The sequence below is a fragment of the Eschscholzia californica genome, unplaced genomic scaffold, assembly GCF_041429995.1.
Source record: "Eschscholzia californica isolate CP2 unplaced genomic scaffold, dmEscCali1.0.p SCAF_2, whole genome shotgun sequence".
NCBI classification, from domain to species: Eukaryota; Viridiplantae; Streptophyta; class Magnoliopsida; order Ranunculales; family Papaveraceae; genus Eschscholzia; species Eschscholzia californica.
This window is the reverse complement of record NW_028238309.1, coordinates 54,805,096-54,828,648: the sequence shown is the minus strand read 5'-3', so window position 1 is coordinate 54,828,648 and position 23,553 is coordinate 54,805,096. Positions and strand designations below refer to the sequence as shown.

The 23,553-nt window shown below is 36.4% G+C and overlaps 3 protein-coding genes across 10 annotated transcripts; 1 reads left to right on the top strand and 2 right to left on the bottom strand.

Annotated features, from left to right (window-relative positions):
• Positions 1–8,511: 8,511 nt before the first annotated feature.
• On the bottom strand, positions 8,512–13,638 carry LOC147559144 (uncharacterized). Its single transcript, XM_086659148.1, has 4 exons — positions 13,308–13,638; positions 10,748–12,108; positions 9,330–10,294; positions 8,512–8,923 (listed from the first exon to the last, which is right to left on the bottom strand). Exons 1-4 carry the CDS (start codon positions 13,636–13,638, stop codon positions 8,512–8,514), a joined length of 3,069 nt encoding a protein of 1,022 aa, XP_086515274.1.
• A 573-nt stretch (positions 13,639–14,211) lies between these two features.
• Positions 14,212–23,471, top strand: LOC147559142 (2-oxoglutarate (2OG) and Fe(II)-dependent oxygenase superfamily protein). Of its 7 annotated transcripts, none has more exons than XR_015234507.1 (7): positions 14,212–14,578; positions 17,523–18,698; positions 19,473–20,362; positions 20,549–21,007; positions 21,083–21,188; positions 21,314–21,399; positions 23,239–23,471. XR_015234507.1 is itself a non-coding variant. In XM_086660955.1 (3 exons), exons 1-2 carry the CDS (start codon positions 14,294–14,296, stop codon positions 18,675–18,677), a joined length of 1,440 nt encoding a protein of 479 aa, XP_086517081.1. In that variant the 5' UTR covers positions 14,212–14,293; the 3' UTR covers positions 18,678–18,698; positions 19,473–20,450. The 7 variants fall into 7 exon arrangements, 2 of the variants coding, with proteins under 2 accessions (XP_086517081.1, XP_086517080.1); XR_015234505.1 differs by having other exon boundaries at positions 19,382–20,362; XR_015234506.1 differs by having other exon boundaries at positions 20,549–21,188.
• Positions 18,689–21,044, bottom strand: LOC147559143 (protein IQ-DOMAIN 19-like). 2 transcript variants are annotated; one of them, XM_086660956.1, is made up of 4 exons: positions 20,628–21,044; positions 20,186–20,425; positions 19,270–19,956; positions 18,689–19,078 (listed from the first exon to the last, which is right to left on the bottom strand). In XM_086660956.1, the coding sequence occupies exons 1-4, from the start codon at positions 21,042–21,044 to the stop codon at positions 19,058–19,060; spliced, it is 1,365 nt and encodes a 454-aa protein (XP_086517082.1). In that variant the 3' UTR covers positions 18,689–19,057. The 2 variants fall into 2 exon arrangements, with proteins under 2 accessions (XP_086517082.1, XP_086517083.1); XM_086660957.1 differs by lacking the exon at positions 18,689–19,078 and having other exon boundaries at positions 19,255–19,956.
• Positions 23,472–23,553: the final 82 nt, after the last annotated feature.

Here is a 23,553-nt window from a genome sequence, read left to right as displayed (position 1 = left end):
TTTTCTAACTTAGTTCATAACTTTTTCAACAAAAAAAAAACTTAGTTCATGACTTAGTTCAAAATTTTCATTATTCTTTTCATTATCAAAATCACTTAACATACTGAGTATTCATATTGCACTGAGTAACAATTCACCTACCGAATCAACTAACTCAAAAATGGATGGTGCTGAAGTGCACGACCTCGTCGGTCGTGGTGAGCAACAAGCCACGATGAGTAAGAAGAGCATGGCAGTAGTCGTAAAACCTGGGGTGTGAGTCCCAACACCACAGTTGACTTCATTGATCAAAATCACTTTTTTTTTTCATGAAAATGATCAAAATCACGTAACATATTGAGATTCATATGGCAGATGATCTTGTACAAGTCTCAGTTGAGATGATTCAATTACCTCCAAATATTAATGAATTATCTAGTGTGGACTATATCATATTCATCTGACATATGGAAATTATTGAGGCAGCTCAGCTCCATAGTATGTTGGCCCATTGATTGTGGTCCATATAGTTGGCATTATGGCTATTTTCGTTTCAAACAACTTTATATATGGAATTGTCCGCTGTTATTTAGTGTCTTGGTTGGACACTCGCTCTGTTACACGCGAGAATCCGAGTTTGTTTCTCACTAGTGTGAGAATAGTCCTACATGAAAGAATGGATATCTAGCAACCAAGAATATAAGGTCTAGGTCCTCTCCACTCATTGTCAATTGGTTTTGAGTTGGATGACCACAAACTAACATGGTATCAGAGCTAGGACCACACGTGATAGGCTTAAAAGCGACACGTGTTCCACGTCGCTCAAAGAACCCCACCCGTGAGGGGGCGTGTGAGAATAATTCCACATGAGAGAATGAGTATCTAGCAACCAAGAATATAAGGTCTATGTCTTCTCCACTCATTGCCAATTGATTTTGAGTTGGACAACCACAAACTTAACAATTAGAAGTAAAAAACTCATATGTTATAGATCATAAAATAAATTTAATAAGGTCCAGATCATCTCCCAACGTAAAATTCTTTTGTAAGATACATGTATTTGTTTAATATAATCTTTTGAATAGTGCAATTATATTGCACCGACATTTTGATTTGTGATCCAAAAAGAACAATAGAATTTTAGTGAGAGGAAGAGTTGAAAATGTTGAGAATTGAGATAGATAGGGGTTCAACAAAAAAAGAAAAAGAAAAAGGATAGATAGGGGCCTACAATATGACAAACATTAAAAGAGTTGGGTACAGAATTATATAGTGAATGTTTCACAAAACAACAAAGAATTAATGATTTTTCAAATATCTTTAGACATGCATTCAGATCAAAATATCAGTCAGTATCTTGATAATTGTACTAACATTTTAAACACCATCATCACCAATGCACCAACAACAACAATTGATTATGTAATTATATATTATTATTGTCAAACATCATCACCAGTCTCACACGTGAAGTAGGCCCGCCAATTAAAATTTTATCAAAGATCTTGTCAGTTAACCACAGCCCTTGGATTTTTTAATGTTTCAATGTCTGATTTCATCTCTTCTTTGTGTCAAACAAATAAGGGTTAAGTTTGTTTTGGACCTTGATTTGATTTGTGACCAATTTGCAATTTTGAACTTTACAAGTATGCTGTAATTCGATTTTGGATTTGGTTTTGAAGTCCAAAAACATTTTAATTTTTTCTAGAAATATGTTTGGGGCAAAATGAAATTAATGTCAAAGATATATATTAAAAGCTGCGGTTTTGTGGAATAAAGAAATCTTTCTTGAGAATAAAAACCTAGTCAATCAAGGTTGACTTAGGGGGAATATTTAGATTTTAGCCCAAAAAATCACAAGATTGAACTTCGCTCCCTGGTCTCTAATCCCCATCTCTTCATCTTTCTCTCACCTTCTCCATTCCTCTTTCCCGCTCATCTCTCTCTAAACACAAACCCCAAATCAACAAATGAATCAAAGAAACCAGTATCAAATTGTCAAAGAAGACAATGGGTAAAAGATAGATCAAAAGTTTAGTGAGATCAACGTAATAACCCTAACTTTCCTGGATCAGAAATTTGGTACGAATCCTTCCCGGTGATCTCCTCCTCCACCATCACCACATGACTACATGATAGGGGAAACAAGTTAGAGAGAGAAATCAAAGGAGAAACTGAATGGAATTGGAAGGTAGGGTTGCTTCATAATGAAGATTCAATCTGGGTTTCGGATGAAGATGAGAACTGAAAAAGCAAAATTTTTGAGGTTTTGATAGTGTCGGCTTTTCTCTTCTTTAAATTAGTGGAATTGTAGATAGATGGAAGACACATCCTAGATTCAAACCATAATAAGAAAATGATGTGACTTTGATCCAACAATTACAAATACTCATTGCTCAAACTCAATCCAGTTCCAGCTTGTACATCAAATAATATCCAATTAGTCAAATCCAGGAAGATCAGATTCCATAGCATACATTTTTCAGTCAATTAAGGTTTTCAGCAACCATAGTTGGGAGTTGACATCAATAAGATCAACAAAATACATGGAAGCAAAAGTAAATTAGGGTTTTCAACAACCATACATGGGAGGTGAAGAAGATGAGGATGTATGTTATGAAAGTGAATCAAGTGATGAAGGGTGAGGTACTAATGTTTCTTCTCTCTAGGTAATAAGATGGTGGGGATTAGTTGTCTGTTGTTTTCACAAGTTCAGAGAGATAAAGTAGAGAGAGATGTTGTGTAGATGATGAGTTGGTTTCACAGAATGTTGGAATCCAATCCAAATTCCATAGTGGGCAAGTATGAAGCAAGTGGGGTTGATGGGTGTTTTCTCCCAATTTAAAGTTAGCCGAGACAGTGAGAGACAAGTTTGTTAATTTCATTAATTTTTGGGATGAGGTTTGAAGAATATGGAGATTAGGGGGCAAGAGACAAGTTTGTTATTTTTTGGGTCAAAATATAAATATGACCCTTAGTCAATTATGGTTGACTAAGTCTTTATTCGCTAGAGAGTTTTCTTTATTCCCCAAAACCCCGCCCATATTAAAACATTAATTTCACGTCATCTTCCCTTATTTCTTGGTCTTTGGTAAAGGGACCTGTCTCTAGTGTATTGGGACACAATTAGTATAGGGACATTAGTCCTTTTAGTAAGTACACATTTTTCTCAAAAAAATTAATAAATCATCATATATACACCTCAAATGACAATATTGAAAATACTTTAATATTTAAAAGAGTTATTTCTTTTTTGACCCCCTACTTTTCGATCAACTTTCTTTTTGGCTCCCTATTTTTCATAAATTCAAATTTGACCCCCTATTTTCAAGTAAATACCGTAACTACCCTTCCTAATTTCAAAATAAAAATATCAAAAAAAATATTAAAAATAAGAAAAAAAGAAAAAAATCCGGGTAGTTGTGGCATTTACTTAAAAATAGGTGAGGTGGAAATATCTCTTTTTTAAATATTTTTATATTGAAATTAAGAAGGGTAGTTATGACATTTACTTGAAAATAGGGGCCAAATTTGAATTTATGAAAAATAGAGGACCAAGAAGAAAGCTGGTCATAAAGTAGGGGACCAAAAAAGAAATACCTCTATTTAAAATTAACCACAAAAAAATAAAATATTTTAATAGTCAAGATTTTTTTTTTATCCAAAATCACGGAACAAATGATGATATAAAATTTGACAGAAAACTTCGGACACAGTAATCGAAATATGCCCAAAATTTCGACCAATACGGTGGAAAATATGCGCAAAATTTCGACCACTATGGTCGAAATATGAATATTGGTAGAAATTTTAGACATATTTCAACCGCTATGGTCGAAATATGTTCAATATTTCGAATACAGTGATTGAAATCCGGCGACAAAAAAAAATAAAGTAATTATGGTAGCCGAAATATTTACTTTCTGAGAGAAATCTTCACCAAATTTTACACTAATAGGATAAAATAATAAATGTGTTACATAGAAAAGAAAGAGATGAGAGAGCTTAGAAGTGAATAAGATTAGTGTTTACATGTGATGGTTGTTGTATAGATTAGGTTAAAAATAAGATTTTGTTCTAAAATCTGTGGATCTAAGGAAGGACATGAAAATAAAAGAAAATTTCGATACTTGTATTAGTTTAATCTCAATTTTAACCAAAACAATGAATTTATTCGATTTAAATCTCTAAAAACAATATCTATTTTCTAATTGGTGAATGGACTTCAAATCTACAAATATAATAATGTATCTTGATTATGTCCCTATACCATTTATCCAAGTCCCTATACTAAACACCTATTTCTTTTACTTCGTCTCTCTCTTTCTCCTCTACTTCGTCTCTATCTCTCTCCTCTACTTCGTCTCTTTCTTTCTCTCTCTCTGTTCACCTCTCCCTTCTTCTTTAACAAAATGTTGCTGGTAAAAAATTTACCGACTGGCGATCTTCAACCATATTTTTTTTTTCTATTTTCTCTGTTTTTACTTACATTTCTCTTGAATCTGGATTGGATTTAAGAATTCAAATCCCCTGCAAAGAGGGACTCCTTTGTCGGGATCAAAGAATGAAATGTCGAAATATTTCGGTTTTCCAAATTAGGTTGAGGAAACTCTACGTACATATGTTTCCAGCAAGATATCGTCCGACATTAACCGAAATTTCGATTGAAACTTCGAAATATTCGAAATCAGACCGAAAAATACCAAAACGATTCAACAAAAGTAACATTTTTGGTCGATTTCTTCTTCATTTGGTTTTCAGAAACAATACTTGTCATCTGCTTCATTGGAACGGCAAGAAAAATAAAGATATTCGTGTTAATTTTCATCACTACAGAAATCTTAGAGATAGAAAGGGCAACAGAGAAGAAGAAAATAAATCTCTCTCTGAAACCCTAATGTTATGTTTTGTAGAGGAGATTTAAAAACCCCCATTTGATGTGTTAAAAGCGCCCATAAAGCAATTTCGTGGGTGTTGGAAATAGATGCTTTTAACACTTATGAGAAGCGCCTGTAAAACTAAAACTATCCTTTTGTGCATTCTGGTCCATCATTTTTTTTATTTAAGTCAACATATTTGTTCAGTATAGTAATTTACCCCCTAAAATAACTGTGGAAGTTAAAATTATTCAACCCAACCCCCTGATCTAAGTGTGAGATTGTAGATTACTTCCCTAACTAAAAATTCTGTTACAAATCCGTTAATTTTTTTTTAGTTAATTCCTATTTGGCCCCCTACTTTGTGATCAACTTCCTTTATGGCCCCATATTTTCTGTAAATTCAAATTTAGCCTCCTATTTTCATGTAAATGGCATTTACATGAAAATAGGGGGCCAATTTCTAATTTACAGAAAATAGGGGGCCATAAAGGAAGTTGATCACAAAGTAGGGGGCCAAATAAGAATTAACTTTTTTTTTTTTACCCATACGTGCTTAATAATGGTTAAAGAGTCTTGTTATAAACAACTAAATCATATTTCTATCATTTTCAAAGATTTGTAAAATTTCCACACTGACCGAAACGTTCCCACTTTTGGACCAACTAAATTTCCACCGAAACCAAAATTTCATTCCTTGGTCGGGATAGAGAGCGGGAGTAGAGAGAGAAGAAAAAGAAATATATATTTTTAATATATGATTGATGGTCGTCGACTGACAATATTTTCGTAGAAGAAAAGTTTGATGGTGAGAGGGAGAGATCTGAAGTGAAAGAGAGAAATATGGTGTTAATCTTTTTATGAATTTCGCCAAAAGTTATTTAGTGGTCAAAGTAAACTTTACTTCTACTTAATAGCAATCTCGTAAACCATAGTTGTGTCTCATAGCAACAAAAGAAAAGATTTTCGCCAAAAAAGATTTTCACCAAAGTATTTTACGTATCTTTCGTTGTTTGGTATGATAAGTGGGAAAAAAAAATTCATCTATCCATTTTCCAATTTTGGTTTAGTAAGAAAAAAAATTCGAATTTTTTTTTCATGTTGCACATTTAGTACTTAGAAAAGAAAAAAGAATTTGTAAAATTAGCAATACGATATGAGTTATGTGATGCCTTCTGTGATATGTGATATATGCTTTGTGCCATATGTGATATATGCTTTGTGCCATATGTAATATGTATATTAAGTTTTATGAAATAATAGAAATATCATGCGAAAATTATGCACAAATAAATCGTATGCAAAGACTCCTCGACTAATGATTTTCAAAATAATTTCTTGCTATTTCTTTACCAGAACCTGCAAAAACCATTTTATTGGTAACACATTCAATCTATAATTTGAGAGACTTGCGATACTTATACGCCCTCCAGTCCACTAGGCGACTACACCGTCAGAATTTTGAAGGAACACTAGCCAGAACCATCGCTTCGCTAATTACTCCGATTGCGTCACTTTCACTCATATGCTCGTTATAATTTTTCTTTTCAAAATAGTTTCTTGCTACTTATTTACCACAACCTGCAAAAACCATTTTATCGGTAACACATTCAATCCATAATTTAGTGGAATAATGACGGACCACATAAATCTTTGGCTCTACTCCTTCAAAACCAGCAATTGCCCGTATACTTGTTGGAAACTTCCCATTCGTGTCGGGGTTCGAGGGCCAAAATCACGAATGCACGATGCAGTTTCTTCGATGGTCATTAGTGGACGCCTTTTCTTAGCAAGTTGATTATTCCATAAAGAAATTATAAAACACGTTTAGTATTCTATAAAGAAATTATAAAGAACAAAATAGGAATAAAAAAACGTCAAGTAGATACTACTAGAGCATATACCATGTCTAGAACATGATTAACAGCAACCGTAGTTGATACTGTCTTTCCGGCAGACAAACATAGGAGTGTGCCATTCCCTTCGGGTTTTAAATTTCTAATCTTTATGTGATTCGGAGAAGATGTTACAATGTCATCATCGTGGTACGTAGTTCCAAGACTATCGGAGGCAAACAGAAGCTCCAGTTCATCGGGTCTTCTTAACACTTGAAATGTTTTAAAATGAGTATTGTAGTCCCTTCCAATTCAAGTTTTCATCCATCCTGAAATAAATTGCCCAAAATTTCACCTTTTTAACATGTCTTCAAATAATTATAGATAAAAAAGAAATTTGGGCACCGAACTGGGCTTTCTCACATCTCCCAAAATATTGTCCTGCCAAGAAAGAAAAATATATGATTCATTATACTTTATTATGTTTATATTTTTTCACGCATGTACGAATGTTTTAGCCATTTCCTAAATAGTCGAGTTGTAAAGTACAAGTATACTTCTACCTGATGGCAATCTCATGAATCAGAAGTCTCATATCAACTTACAAAAAAAAACAACAAGAAAATATTTCACCAAGAAAGATTTTCACAAAAAAAAAAATATTATTAAATTTTTATTGTTTGATTGATTTAGGGAAAAGAATTTAGTTATCCATTTTCCAATTTTTGTTCCAGTAAGGAAAAATAATTGGAGAACGGTTTTTATTTTTCACAGATGGTGCTAAGAATAAACGAAAATAAAATGTACATTTAGCAATATGATATGAGTTATGTGACGTCATGTGTGATGTGATATATGTTTTACATGTGTAATAAGTTTATGAAATGATATTATTAAAATAAAAAATCAACGAGGTTAAATAAGAAAATTAGGTTTGTTTAACATTTAATTACCTAGTTAAACTTTACTTCTATGCAATTACACCAAATTATGTCCAAATAAATGGTATGCAAAGATAACTTCGGCTATTGATTTTCATATTGGTCGAAACAGTGTATAATTGAATTTAGGTACAGAAACTATACAGTGTACAAATTTATTTGTACGTTTTTTTTGCAAGAAATTTATTTCCAATTGCATGTTTTATTTCAATTTAGACAACTGTTTTAGTTTTGTTTTATACAAACACGTGCATTCATGAACCTTATATGTATAAAGAGAGGGAGGACGCTAGATGTAGTTAAGTGATTTACTATATCTAAAGATAAAATCAATTATGTCTTTACTGTCACGATTCATTTAAATGATTGCCCTTGTCATCACATAAAGTATCTTGTAAAACCAAAGAATTTGCACATGTAGAATGAAGGTATATCACCTGGGAATCATAGTGTTTTTAGGGTTGGGAAAAAAGTCCGCAAACCCGAAACCCGTCATGAGTGTCCGAGTCTGTTAGAACCCGCGGTATCCGAAATCTGAAGGTGGGTTTAGCCCGACCAACCCGATGAAATCAACAGGTCGGGTACGGGTTTTGAAGTGCTACCCAGTATCCCGCCCGATAATCTTTATCCGACATAACCCGCTTAATAATGTCATCTATTTATACGGTAATACCTATGCACATTATATGTATGCTTGCTTTTATGCATTTGTATATGCATGTATAACATATATATAAATATATTTTTAAAGTATTTAAAGTGTATAATATACATTTTTTTTTGACAGAAAAGCTAATTTCATAAATAACATCCTGAGGATGACAAGAGTACAAGCTTATAAATCCAAAAAAAAGGATCAAACATAACATTCAGACAAAGTTATGGGTTCAACATGGATTGCGCCAACTCATGTGGGGCAGAGTTAGCTTCTCTGAGACAGTGTTTTATTGCCACCTCTCTATCCGTTAGATAGCCACGTATTCGATCAAGATCATTTATCAATCTCCAAGGGGAAGCATCTCGTCCATCCAAAATTAGGTTAACCAGGACCAAGGAGTCCGTCTCTATTTCGAATCTCTGCAGCCCCAATCTCTCAGCTACAAGAAACCCTAGCTCCATTCCCCTTAGTTCACTATGAAGAGATGAAACCGGTGGGAAACTTTGTACTTCTGAATCTATCGTCTCTCCTTTCCAATTTTTTGCGACTGCTGCTGCTGCTGCTCTGTCCCTCTTGAAAGCTCCATCAACATTGATCTTGATTCGTCCATATAATGGTGTTCCAAGCTTTGTCCTGTAAAATATTCGAAAAAGAAGAAAACACAAATAATGAAGGAAATCTTTTGAGGTCTAAAGAAATGTTGTGCCAAGTACGATGCAAATCGAAATCTTGGTTTTGGAAGTGCTTTTCATTCCTGGCTTTCCACCAATGCCACAACAGATAAGTGTACTTGTACCATAACTCGTTCGAATCCTTTCCTTTATTTAGAATTTCCTTGAGGTTTTAAATAGGATCTTCTTTTAAATCTGTGAAATCGATATCCTGCAACGAGAGAATGAATGCTTTAAAAGTCTTGCATGTCCCAAATAGATGGGTATTTGATTCGATCTCATCATCTGGACACATCTTGCAATTTTGATTCGTCTGTTGGATTTTGTGATTCATATTTGGTAAAGTTGCAATCCCATTATGTATTAACCTCCATATAAACAATTGTACCTTCGGATCCATCTCTTTCTTTTTCCAGAATTTCGACCAAGGGAAATCACCAACTTCATTCGGTAATATTGGTCTGACTTTAATGGTTGTATAAAACGATTTTGTTGTGAATCGTCCTTGTTCTGTATTCTTCCAAATGAGTCTGTCCCTTTCACCTGTTGAAGAAATTGTGATGTTGGTTATAGCAATGATTGATTCTGTAGTGAAAAATTGCTGTAGCAGATTTATTTTCCAAGTTTTGGAATTTGTATCAATCAAGTCTGCGACCCATGTTAAATTTTGTGGTAGATTCTGAGTGAGTGTTGGAATATGTTCTCTCATTTCAGGAATCCATCTATCCTCCATTATTCTAGTGTCCGAACCATCTCCAATCATCCATATGGTGTTATTTTGTAAAGTTGTTCGAACTTGAAGCAATGACTTCCAAAATGGTGATGCAGGTGAATTTTTATTTACACTCCAATAGTCTTCCTTCTGTAGGTACTTAGCACTTAATAATTTAACCCATATTGCCTTTTTGTTTGTGAGAAATCTCCAAGCCATTTTTGCTATAAGAGATTCATTGACCTCCTTTAAAGATCTTATGCCTAGGCCTCCATGCTTTTTAGAACTTGTTATTATATCCCAATTGATAAAATGTATCTTCCTATCATGTATCCCATGTCCCCACCAAAATGATCTTTCTTCCCTCTCTAATTGATCAAGTACACCTTGTGGTAATAGTTGATAGCTAAATGGATACACACAGAATGGACTTAATACTGATTTTATAAGTACTGTCCTACCTGCCTGTGATATAAATTTTTGTTTCCATCCTGCTAGAGTTTTCTTAAATTTGTCCTGTAGCCAATCAAAACTTTTTCTTCTATTACCTGGTTTTAGAATTAGAGCTCCAAGATACTTTGCTTGGTCTGTCATGATGGGTGCTTTCAATGTATTGACAAACTGTTGTTTGAGATCAGGAGTGACTCCAGAGCTAAACTAAATGGATGATTTTTCTTAATTCACTGCCTGTCCTGAAAACCTGGAATATAATTCCATAAATTCTATAATAGAAGTGAGATTAGCTGATGTTGCCTTACCAAAAATTATCAAATCATCTGCAAACAGAAGGTGTGAGATTGAAGGACAAGATGAATTTATTTTGTATCTTGTAAACAAACAATTTGACTCATAGTAATAAATAAGAAGGGAGAGGGCCTGAGAGGTAAGGATAAAAAGGTAAGGGGATAAGGGGCATCCTTGACGAAGGCCCCTTGTGCCCCTGAAATTACCATAAAGTCGACCATTTAGCTGAATGCTAAATTTAGGTGTTGTGATACACTGTAAAATGAGATTGAGAAAGGGGCCAGACAGGCCCATGGCTTTAAGCACCAATGCCAAAAACTCCCAACTTACTCGATCATATGCTTTGGCCATATCCATTTTTAGACAAAATCCCCCATTTATAGCACGAGATCCATTCATTGAGTGTAAAACCTCCTGGGTGATTACTATGTTATCTAAAATTTGCCTATTGGGGACAAATGCATTTTGTGTCCACATGATATTATCTTCTAGGAAAGGTTTCAACCTATTTGCAATTATCTTCATGATGAATTTGTAAATGGAAGTGCACAGTGAGATAGGTCTGAACTCTGAAGCGCAACTCGGAATCTTGACCTTAGGAATTAATGCTAACGTGGTATTGTTGAGGGTTGGATCAATCCTACCCGTGAGGAAAATGTTCTGAATATACCCTATGAGATCGTTGCCTATTGTGTCCCAGTTGACTTGAAAATATTCACATGGAAGTCCATCCGGACCTGGACTCTTGTTAGATTCCATCTTCATGACCACATCTTTAATTTCCTCTGCTGTTGGGATTCCTGAGATGGCGCTTAATTGTTCAGCTGGAATTACTTTATATGCACCCAAGATTTCCATTGGTGGTTGAACGACCTGTTCAGCTGTGAACAAATTCTGAAAGAAATTAATTAGTTCGTTAGCTATTTCATTCTCGTTAGAAGTAATGTTGCCAGACTGTGTTTTTATCTGATTGATCTTATTCTTTTGTTTTCTAATTGACATGGATGTATGGAAAGTTCTTGTATTTCTGTCCCCATTAGCAGCCCATTTGAGTCTTGATCTTTGTTCACATTTTGTCCTTTCTACCTCCTCTAGGTAAATAATCTCTTCTTGAATTTGGCTTTCTACTTCTAAAAATAATGTTGACGGTTGGAGTGCCTGAATGGTTAAAAGTCTTTGTCGGAGTGCCTTTAGTCTGTCCTTTATTATCCCAAACGATCTTTTACTCCAAATTAATAGTGATGATTTCACCGATTTTGCCTTTTCATAAAATGTTCCTGTTGCCGATTCCCAATTTGATGAAAATGTTTCTCTGTATTCTTGGTGGTGTGTCCAATATTTTTCGAACTTTTTAATTGTGGGGACTGTTTGACCTTGCACTTTCAATTTTAGAAGGATCGGGGCATGGTCACTTGCATATCTCGGAAGGTGAAAAACTCCTGAGTTTGGAAAGGTTAATAACCAGTCTGATGATACCATGGCTCTATCGAGTCTCTCTTGGGTCAGATGATGACGATCTCTATTATTTGACCACGTGAAAGCAGGTCCGTTGAAACCCAAATCGATTAGACCACTCTGTCGGATGAATGATTGGAAATGATTCATAAACGAATTTGGATGATTGCCCCCTCTCTTTTCTGATGCTTGACCGATTGCATTCATATCTCCGATACAGCAATAAGGATTTGTAACTGAAGAAAGAATTAGCAAGAAATTAGTCCAAAAAGATATTCTATCTTGCATATGAGGAGGACCATAAATGGTGAATAAATCCCAATCCATATTTAAATTATAATCATGAATAGTAGCATGAATTAGATTGACATCAGAGGAATTAATACTAATGTTGATATTATCTGTCCAAGCTAAATATAGGCCACCACTTCTGCCTTGGGATAGAACTTGGCGATAATTATTATATCCTAGATTAAGTAAAAAAGGAAAATTACACGAATAAGAAAGCTTAGTTTCAGAAATAAATATAATATCCGGCCTAGTGGCCTTCAGGAACTGATAAAGAGCATTTCTTGTCGGGGTGTTCCCCATTCCCCGGCAATTCCACGCAAAAATGCTCATTCCTCCATCGGCTTTGAGGTAGTCGTGACCTGTTCTGCATTGTTTCTAGTTGCGTTCTGTCTGGCAAGTCGTTTGTGAGGCCTGATTCCTTCCACCTTGTCAATTGAGATATTCTGATGTTGTACCTGTACTTCATAAAGATTATTATTTTCCAAATCATAAGAGGAAGAGGCCTGATTTGTGGGTCTGGTTCTTTTGGTAGAATTGAGATGATCGAGGATGTCTCCAAAACTTTCGTTTAGAGACACCCGGCGATCTTTCTCTGTTTCGTCTATATTCCCTATAGGACCAGGTCCTAAAATTCCATTTGAATATGTGTTGCTAGTACTTCCAAAAGATTCTATTTCTTTGTTGTTTCCACCTTTGGACATATTTACTTTGAATTTATCAGAATATTTTGGTATCATGCTAGATGTAAGTTTGGATCGTTGACTCTCTGATAGGTTCATCTTAAGGAGGTCTCCTATAAGAAGGATTATAGGGCAAAATGTGAAAGTATGTCCTATTCGGCCACAAGAATTACAAAAACGAGGCAATCTTTCAAAACGTAATTCAACTGATATTAATTGGTGGTTAGATATAGTGAGATTAATCCTGTTTGGCAAAGGCTCGGCAATAGTGATTTCCACTCTGACCCTCCCGAATACTGTCCATTTAGAAACGTCATCCGGTGTTGTTGGTTGATATCGTCCTATTGTTGAAGCGAGTCTGTTGACGTTCGTACTGTTAAGGTGTTTCATCGGGATTCCGTGCATTTGAACCCAAAACCACACTTTGTCAAATGTATGATTAATTGGTGCGACCTAAGAATTACATTCCTGTAATACTATTAGTTCATCCATAATCACCCAAGGTGAACGAGCAATTGCCAATTCCAATTCTGTTCCTGTAGCAAACCGGATTAAGAAATGGTTTTCTTTGATTTCTGTAATCGTGAATTTATTTGGCCCATAAAGCACCCTAGAGAGTCTGATCATGGCCTGGTTAGTGTCTATTCTCTTGTCACTGCAAAATTTGAGGACCCCATGTTTGATGACCGACTGTTCCAGACTAAGAGATTCAAATCCCTCAACTGTTTGAACCGATGGTTCGTCGGTCGTTAATTCTTCAAGTTGTTGCAATAGTTCTGAATTTGTAGCATCCATGATGAATCAAAGGAGAAAGAAGAAGAAAGGAGATTAAAAATAATGAAAAGAGACTCAATCTCAACCAAATTAAAACAAGAACGAAGAGGAAGAAAGACAGAAAGTTGTGACTGTTCGCCGGTAACCGAAAGGAACCGACCGAAACTGCTCAAAAACCAATTTGTAAAAAGTAAATCGCCACCAGAATTGGTGGTGCCGGAAAGGGAAGTTAACTGTCTCCGCTACAGAGCAATGGGCTGAGTTCAATATCTCTCTCGTTCCACATTAGAAACAGGGTTTTAAATTCATTTCCATGTTTATTTATTTTCTTGATTCTTGCTTCAATTTGACATTTGCACTAAAATGTATAATATACATATACATACATATATTGTTGTTCAAGTGCGGAGTGCCCTTGAAACAACGTTGCTAAGAGAAACTTAATAAAATTGGGTAGTTTTAGAAGCGTCTTGGGAAGTGTTAAAAGGGGCCTCTTTCAAGGCAAACTTGTGGGAGAATTTGTGAGAGAAGGAGGTGCCTTTAGCACTTCTAGGGGCGCTTTTACTCTTTGACTAACATTAAGTAAGTGCCTTTAGAAAAGTTCAAATTTTTGCAATCGGATTTTCTCCGGGGAACTGAAGAAAGGAGCGAGGGAAAGGAGAGAGCGAAAACAAGAATGGAAGAAGTTGAAGGAGAGATTATGGAACCATTTGAGCTCCATTACTCAGATCTTGCATTACTATCATCATTCCAACTTTCTCCTTCTTCTTCATGTTCGAAGGAAGAGCTTTCACGATTAGAATCCATTTCTAAAACTGTAATGAAAACCCTAGGACCTTCAGGACCTGGTATTTTAGCCATTACTGGAGTTCCAAGAGGATCAGAGCTTCGTCAGACACTTCTTCCACTCGCTCGTAAGCTTTCCCTTTTAAACAATGAAGATTGTCGAAGAATACTCAAGGTAATCATCAGTTTTTTCTGATTAAAACTTTGATGATTCATAGATAAATTCATCATCTAGTTTTAGTGTTTGTGATTTTTTACTTTGAGCAATAAAAAAAAGAGACTTTTAAGTTATTCAAGTTAATAGAACTAAATTCGTTTAGTATTTGCGATGGAAGAGCTGAAGCTAGTTTCTAACAGCTGATTTAAGGACATTTTAACATTCTTTTCATATCAATTGACAAATTTATAGCCGGATATATTGAACATTAGAAGCCTAACAATACCTTAGAGAACGATTCATATTTATTTATTTTTTTGAATAATTTGAATTAATATTGAACGACAGAAAGAGGAATACAAACGACACAAACAAAAACAGAAACCAAAAAGAACACCAACCAAGACAGATTACACAATAATGACCTCCCACCTAGAGATGAAGTCGTAATAAGACTTATCCCTAGCCCAAGCTATTTGCCTACTCCAGTGATCTACTTTAAACGTCTGATCATTCCTGTCCTTCCAGATGGCCCAAACTATGGCAAATGGAATAAGAGACCACATATCCCTTTTAGTTCTCTCGACACACAAACCATTCCATTGCTCCAGCGCCTGACGAATTGACTTCGGACTGCACCACTTACTACCGCACGAGGACACGAAGAAGGACCAGAGGGAAGAAGCTCTCGGACAGTGAAGGAACAGATGCTCCACGGATTCACCCTCCTCTTTGCAGCGGATACATCTATTGGGCCAGGACATTCCTCTCTTTTGAAGTTGATCGATCGTTGGAAGCTTTCCTAGTACAGCAGCCCACACCACGAAACTCACTCTAGGGGGCACTTTGGGCGTCCACAGAGAAATGAAATTGAAGGAGTATATAGAGGGAGCCTGGATTTTGATTCTGTCGCAACACCTATTGACTGACAAAGGATCCGTCTCATTTCTGCACCAAATCTTCTGATCCACCCCATCCTCTAAAATCCTAAATTCTTGAAGCAAGTCCATCAGATGAATATATATTGGGATTTCCCAATCGTTTAGGTTTCTTCTAAGAGTGATATCCCAAACCCTAAGCTCACTAATGTAGAATTGATGAACTGGAGCCCCCTTGAGGATTGCAATGTGATAAATGGCTGGGAAACTATTTCTTTTCATATTTCGTTTCATCTTTTCTGATTGCATAGAACTGTAATAATCCCACATCGCTTGGAACAGCCTTTCGGGGCCCGGGTAGTATGTGCGAGCTCAAGCTTAGAAAGTGTCTAAAATAGTCCCACATCGCTTGGAAGTTGGAACAGCCTCCGGAGCCTGGGCAATAGGTGCGAGCTCAAGCTTAGCAAGTGTCTAGGCCTTTGAGATGAGCTCGTGGAGCCTTCTCAGGAACAAAACCCCGTGCCCGTTGGCCTTTGGCCTGGATGTCAAATGCGGGACAATATCAATAACTGCTAGGGTTTGGTGCATTACAAGAATACATTGATTAGACATAAGTGGCAGCCGTGTAAGGATTGTTCCGTAAATTGGTTAGACATAAGTGTTAGCCGTGTAAGGATTGTTTCACTATATGAATACATTGATGGGTATGTGAAAAATATAATGTTTTTCAATGCCAAGGAGTATTAATTGCTTGAAACTCTTTTTTATGGCCAATTAGTTTTGTAGGTTATAATGTAATCACAGTATCAAGTTCTAAAATAGTAAAATGTTCGTGGAAGACCTGTTGCTAGTTCAAAGCAGCTACCCAGATCTACCTATACCTTCATACACAAGCCTCAGCTTTACCGTCATTGTTTCAATATCTTTTGAAACGTCAGTTGGGCTTATAGAAAAAAAAATTGAGCCAGTGTGATTCCAGATAAAAAGAAACACTGTGTTCACAACTTGAAACACCCTGATGAAGCAAAAGAAGGAAAACGAAAATGCACTATTAAGGAGAGGAAAAATGATCTTGTAACTCGAAGAGCCAGTTAGGTGCACAGAAAATAATTTAGGGTCAATGTGATTCAAGATCAAAAGAAATAAACGGTGTTCACAACTTGAAACACCCATGACGAAGCAAAAGATGGAAAACTGACGAAGCAAAAGATGGAAAACCAAAATGCACTATTAAGGAGAAGAAAAATGATCTTGTAACTCAAAACAGTAGGATACTGAAGTATTGTAAGCCATTATGCCACAATAGTAAATTGAGACGGACAGACGGTCTCTGTTCTGATACCTCAGTGGAGGACCTGGAGGTCATGGCTAGAGTGGTAGGTTGAATTGTCTACACTGGTAGAGTATCAGCTTATAGTTTTTGAGCTTTGGTGAGATTTACGTTTTCTTGAAAGTTGTAAGAATTCATCTGAAATATTTGGAACAAATACTACTGATTCACTGAATTGTGCTTACACTAGGCCCACTAAACACATATTGACCCCCAAAACACCATTTCTTTTCTTTGACGTAAGTTAGTAAAATTAGCTTAGATTTGGATGACATTAGTTGCAAAATTGAGACGATGGAGATCATATGAACTTATATCAAGTAAATTTCATGCACTGACAAATAAAATTAATATACATTTGTGTGCAATTCTTGCTATGGGCATAAATTGTAGCGTCTCATCTTAAGACTACAGCTATAAGCTATCGACCTTCATTTTATTGTTTTCTATTTTAAAAGATTATTGGTACATGACAAGCATTCTACACATTCTTTTTCCTCAGGCAACTACCAACTATCAAGTTCACGTTAAAATATAGCTTTAGCAGTAGGGACCAAGCTTCAACACAAACATGTTATCTAAATTCGAGATCACAAGATCACCCTTATTTAAATTTTTACCCTTGCACCGTTGCACCATATGTTTATGCATGAACAACGATGTCAGTTGTATTCCGTGTTGATTTAATTTTCTTAGTAAATATTTCAATGTTTAATTTTATTGACGTTACATATTTCCTTTATGAAATCTTTAGGAACACAACTTGGGCACTGATGTTTCACTGAAGAACCCAAATAGAATTGTCTCCTCTTTTGCATTACAACTGAAATATGTGCAGGATGCATGTATAAACTATAGTTCTGATAGATCAACTCATGAAGCTGAAAATAGTATAGAACTGCAGCAAGCTGAGAATATCAAGCATCGGGATAATGAATTTAAGAACCTAGGAAGCACCTTTAAAGAACTCGGGTTGTTAATGATGGAGATAGGGGTTCAGTTAGCACGTGTATGTGATAAGGCCATTGGTGGAAAGGAGCTAGAGCAAAGCATAATGGACTCCTGTACTGCGAAAGGCCGACTAATACACTATCATTCAACTTTTGATAACCTTTTGTTAAAAGGTACTAATGTTGTTGGAAGAAAAGGAGGCAATAAAGGCGTAGGCAACTATAGGTCTCATCGTCCCCAGGAGAACGGAGAACCATACCTAAGCAATAGGGAAGATCAGACATCTAATGAATGCATGAACTTGGAAACAAGTGTCACTGGAGCTAAATCTTGTCGAACTTCTCTATCTAACTTGTGGCAAGAGTGGCATTATGACTATGGGATTTTCACTGTCCTGACAGATCCTATGTTTATTGCCCCTTGTTATTCACTAACAGAAGGGATGGAGCAAGAACATCCACCTCCCAATGGTCACATATATTTACAGATTTTTGATGAGAACAATAATAAGATCCTTTCGGTGAAATCTCCTCCTGACGGTTTCCTTGTTCAGGTTGGGGAATCAGCAGATATTCTGTCAAATGGGAAGCTTCGTTCTACCCTCCACTCTGTGTGCAGACCAGTGAAACAAGGTAACTTAAGCAGAGAGACTTTCGTTGTCTTCCTTCAACCAGCTTGGGATAAAACTTTTTCCATCTCCAAACACCTTATAGAAGATGAAAAATCAGATTGCCCTATTTCTGGGGCATATGATGCAGAGGGTCTGTTTGGATTTGAATCTACTATCATTAACACGGCCGTGATGGAACAAGATATACTGAGACAAGAAATAAAGAAAATAGTTCCTCCTCTTTCAGCGCGGCTGAAAGATGGCATGACGTTTGCAGAGTTCTCACGTCAAACTACTAAGCAATACTATGGTGGAAGGGGTATGCAGTCAAAGCGATCATCATATTGATGAAGTGTCAGTTGAAGGAAGGTATCATTATTCATTAAAAAATCCATCACTTACTACATATCAATTACTTTTCACTTAAACATCTGTCTTGAGATATACACTTGCTTGGTTACATTGCTTTTCTTGCCAAAACATAAAAATAACATTAGAATGGAAAAGATAAGGCAGAAACAGCAAAAATCAAATACTATGAAGCTTGATTTCAAGGTTCTCTTGCGAAATACACACTGGAATATGAACCTTGTCCATTTAGACACTTCATATGCTTCCCATCTCTTTGTTGACATGAGTCTTGGATTTGTTTTTCTGAGTCCTTATTTTTGTCCCAGTTGAACTTATTTCACGCGTAGTCCAATAATAGCAGTGAGAGAGGTAAACAGTTAGAACCGACTCCCGTGGGGCTGCAACAGTCATTATAAGTCATGAAATTACTATCAGTTCTTAAATAGGCAAGTAAAATTAATATGGTGCCTAAAATAATTAAAACTTCTTTGACAAAGTTCGTTACTTTGTTAGACTATATCCATTAACTGCAAGAATGACTCCTCTCTTCTTACTCCAGTATTTGATTTAGCGACTAAAAAGTACTCACCTCATATGCGACCAAAGATTTGCAGTAGTTTGTATTTGTAAGAACTGTACTAGTTGAGCCACACTCACTGTCCTTGACAGACATTGCTGACTGGTCCGGCTTGACTGACCAGGGGTGATTATTATATCCTTGAGCAGCAGGACCTACATGTGAAATTGACCGCTGCATTCTAACAGCCCGAGGTATATTCCGTCCTTCTGTAGATATCCTTCGCCTGCTTGGTGGCCTTTCAGCTGTTTCAGGCCGTTGCTTTGGTGCACTCTGAGATCTGACCTTTGCTTTAGATGATTCTGTGTTAGCCATGTAATTGGGGAAGAATGGGTAGTCGCTTGATATAGATTCTGCATATTCTGGACGAGAATAACCAAAAGGAACTTTTGCTACATTGGGTTTGGACATTGCTGAGTAGTAGTGTGGGCTACTGTCTGTTATGTCAAAAGGATACTCCTCAAAATGCCCGCTTCGAACTCTTGGACTCATGTCTGTCAAAGTGGATGGAGCAGGTGAATAATTATCTTGCTTTGAATTTGCACGAGGTTCAGGATAATATGAAGAGAATCTATGATCTAATGTTCTTTCAGCTTGTATTTGATTGGAATAGCAACTCCTGGGGTTTGAAGGGGTTCTTAGTTCTCCAAGATCCATTTCCACAATCTTAACATTCTCATCCGGGCTTCTATCCATCTCCTGCTCAAATAAATATCGGAGTACAAATCAGTAACTGCAGCCCGAGTTCCGATAAGCTTGATATTCAAAATTTCTCTGTCGTTTTCCATCTCAACGAAGAAATAAACTCTATTTAGCAATTGAGGAAAGAGAAATGTTTTTTATATCCTACTTTCAGTTTATGGTATTTTGCTAGATCCTATATCCCAAGGATGGGGGCAAGTTCAATTAGTTAACAAGAGGAACTTACATTATATGTCTGTCTGTAGCGATTATCTTCCAGAGATTTTCGATGAGCGAATTGTCTCTGGCTAATGGGCGATGTTTCTTCAACAGCCATTCGAGTCCTCTGGGCTCGAGCTCTAGCTTGAAGAGAAACCAAAGCTTGCATGCAACGAAGGGTAGCAGTTGCTTGTTTCCTCACCAGGTGACCTCTAACTAATGCTTGCAACTTCACTAATCCTTTTAATGCACGCAGTGCTTTCCTTGCCTGTCAAAAAAACAAAAAAGAAAAAGATTTGGCGTTTTCTCTAACTAGCTAAATTCCGATTCAGAAGATTTGTTTTATCAGTTAATTGCATATAGTCTATATTTTTGTGCCATGTCCTTACAGGAAAGACCAAAGATTCCTGGATAAAGTTGGGGTTTTTTAGTAGTAAAAATGGAGAGAAATTTCGGTAATGAATTAGTACCAGAAATGATCGAAAGTAAGACTGAATCCTAATTGCAGCAGCTTCTTCAATTTCGCTGGATCCCTGTTTGGCTGCGGTTATTGGTTCTTCCATAACTGCAGCAGTAGCTGAGGTCATGGCTATGACATGCTTCTGCTGATCATTCTCACATTCGATTGTCGTTTGCACTACTGGCTGTGGGGTAGCAGGGATTGCTACCCTGGGTTTTGATTCCTTTGTTGTCTCAACTGGTGTTCCTGTGGTTGTTGCTGGAGATCTTCGGAAACTCCATCTCTTTCTGTCCTTAGGAGTAGTATTGGGAGTAATTGCAATTGGAGATGCTGGATTTTCAATTGGAGTTGGAGAAAGAAGATTAACTCTTCCTTTCTCTTTCTTCCCTAGTAAGATTCTTCTCAGCCATTTACTTGTCTTTCCCATCTCTACCAAAATCTTACTAAAAAACCATTACTGTTCAGATAAATACAAGATGTGTGGAAGACAGCAACTGTTTCTCTCCCTCTCCCTCTCTCTCCCCCCTCTCTCTCTCTAGATGTGCTGAGCTGAGCTGATATAATGAAGAGAGTAATAGTTCTCTCTCTCTTTCTCAATATTATGTGCTTGTTGATTATCTTCCTTATTTAGAGACTTAATTTCATCTAACCAACTATATTATGATTAGTCTTTTTTAACATTTTAATCTCTTGCAGTAAATGATCTGACCAAGTTTCAATTTCTACTCGGTCGGAGAAACTGAACAAGTGAAAAGAAGAATTCAGAAAATTCCCACACCTCGGTAAGTCGCTTGCCACCTTCCATTAAAACCAGTTTCTAGCATTTTGATAAAGAGTCATTTCCTAGTACCAATTTTGTCCCTCTCATGATTTTTTCCTTTAAACTTTGTTTCCACATGCACTAAAAGAGTAATTTTGGCAACTTGGTCATCATATTCTTGGTTTGAGATGGGAGTTGAGAGGGAGACAACACCTTGTAAAATACTCTCTTTCTCTCTCTCTCTCTAATCCGCAGCATAAATGGGTATAAATGTATAGGGGTTGGTGGTGGGTTCCACCACCCCACCACCAGTGTGTGTGAGATTAGGTTAAAAGGTCCTGCACGTGGTTATTAACCTGCCACCACAGCTTTCTTATTCAAAAGAGTGTATCCCAATCCCCTAATGCCCAAGTAACCTAGATACCAAAGCTATTGGGTAAGTGTTAGGAGAGCCTTTTCTTGAGAGGGATGTTATTTATAGCTCATATCAACTTTCAAGGCAACCATTTATACACATAGCACTTACAGTTCATTATTTAGCTGGCTGGTGATATTTAAGTCCACAAATTTCCAAAGCATTGATGAGAGATGGGAGTAATATTCCTTTGTACCCATCATTATAGCAAGTATTGGACTATGACACACCTTGAGTCTAAAAATATCTCAGCATTGAGAGTGGATTTTGGATGTTTCGTGTTTTCTTACTATAAATTTAGGATAGGAGTTAGCCAAGTACATAGTCGGATAATGAAGACTAGGTCACAATAAATTTGGAGTAACTCTTAAGAAATGTTGGATCTCAAAAAGTACGTTTAGTACTTATTAGTAAATTACTCGGTTACATAAGTTGGAGTATTTACACAAATAGACATCGTTACAACAAACGAGAAAATAGTTATGTAGAGACAAATCAAACTTTTAGGGTGAAGAAAAGAAAAGAAAAAATTATATTTGGGTTGATTAACAGAAGGATGGGTTGGGTGGTGGTTGGGACATGAAAATGGGTATGATGGTAGTGTGACCCCATCCTAACTACCAATATTAACAAGTTAGATAATCATGTTTAAAATCAAATCAACATATATATATATATATATATATATATAATGTAGAGAGAGAGAGAGAGAGTCACATGGGGTTGTTCTATGTTTCCTATATCTTTGGGAGGGTTTATAGGCGCCCCAGAATTACTCTTGGTTAGCTTCTCTTCGTTCCCCTCGGATTGGGGCAGTCCGAGGGCACTTGAACTGTGCCTGGTCTGTGTGTGCTTGAACAACACAGACTCAGCCCAAACCGAGGCTCTCACACTGTCCTAATCCGTGAGCCTCAGACTGCTTAATCTGAAGCCCACGGAGAATGCCAAGAGAGGAACGGCCAGGAAAAGGACGGGGTGCCTTCAGAGCCACCCTTAATACTTGTATTAGCCGAGCTGTGATTAAAGAAGCAACTAAACGGGACTTAGCCCTGTTTGGTTCTCTACCTTCATTTGTTTATTTCCATTTGGTGACACCCAATCTTACTAGTTACAAATAATAATGATAAAATTAGGTATGATCGAATAAATTATTTGAAGTCTGTTAGAGAAATATCTCAATAGAATAATTTATTCAGCAATAATATGAAGCTATTGAATAATTCATTAATGTTGAGTTAATGAACTGATCATTTATTCTTCTGACTTAGCACATGTCTTTGCCCCATTTATTTGAAGAATAATTATCTTGCCTAAACAGATTTTATACCAACTGTCTTGTTAAGTTTGGTAGATCTTCTGGATTTTCTTAACACATGGGACTCATTTATGTGTTAATCCACAATCTGCACTTCTACCTACTGATAATGGAAGTCTTTTTTTTTCTAGGGCAAAAGAACAGGCTCCAGCCCACCTATTAAGTTCAATAAAATAGGAAGGTCAACTAAAAGGTAATAGGGAAGCGTGACTCGTAAATCATGAAGATAGAAGAGGTGACCACTGACCAAATGTAAAGCAAAGATTGTATTAGCAACGACGTATTCCATGAGTTCTATAGAGCCCTAGAAGATGTATTGGAGAAGGAAAATCGTTATGTATAGAGAATGTTGTTCTTCTTTGTCTCTCTGATTTTGGTGTTTTTAATTTCTTGTTAAAAAGTGTATTCTAACATAAAAGCCCAACATGATTGCCAGAAGAAGCCCA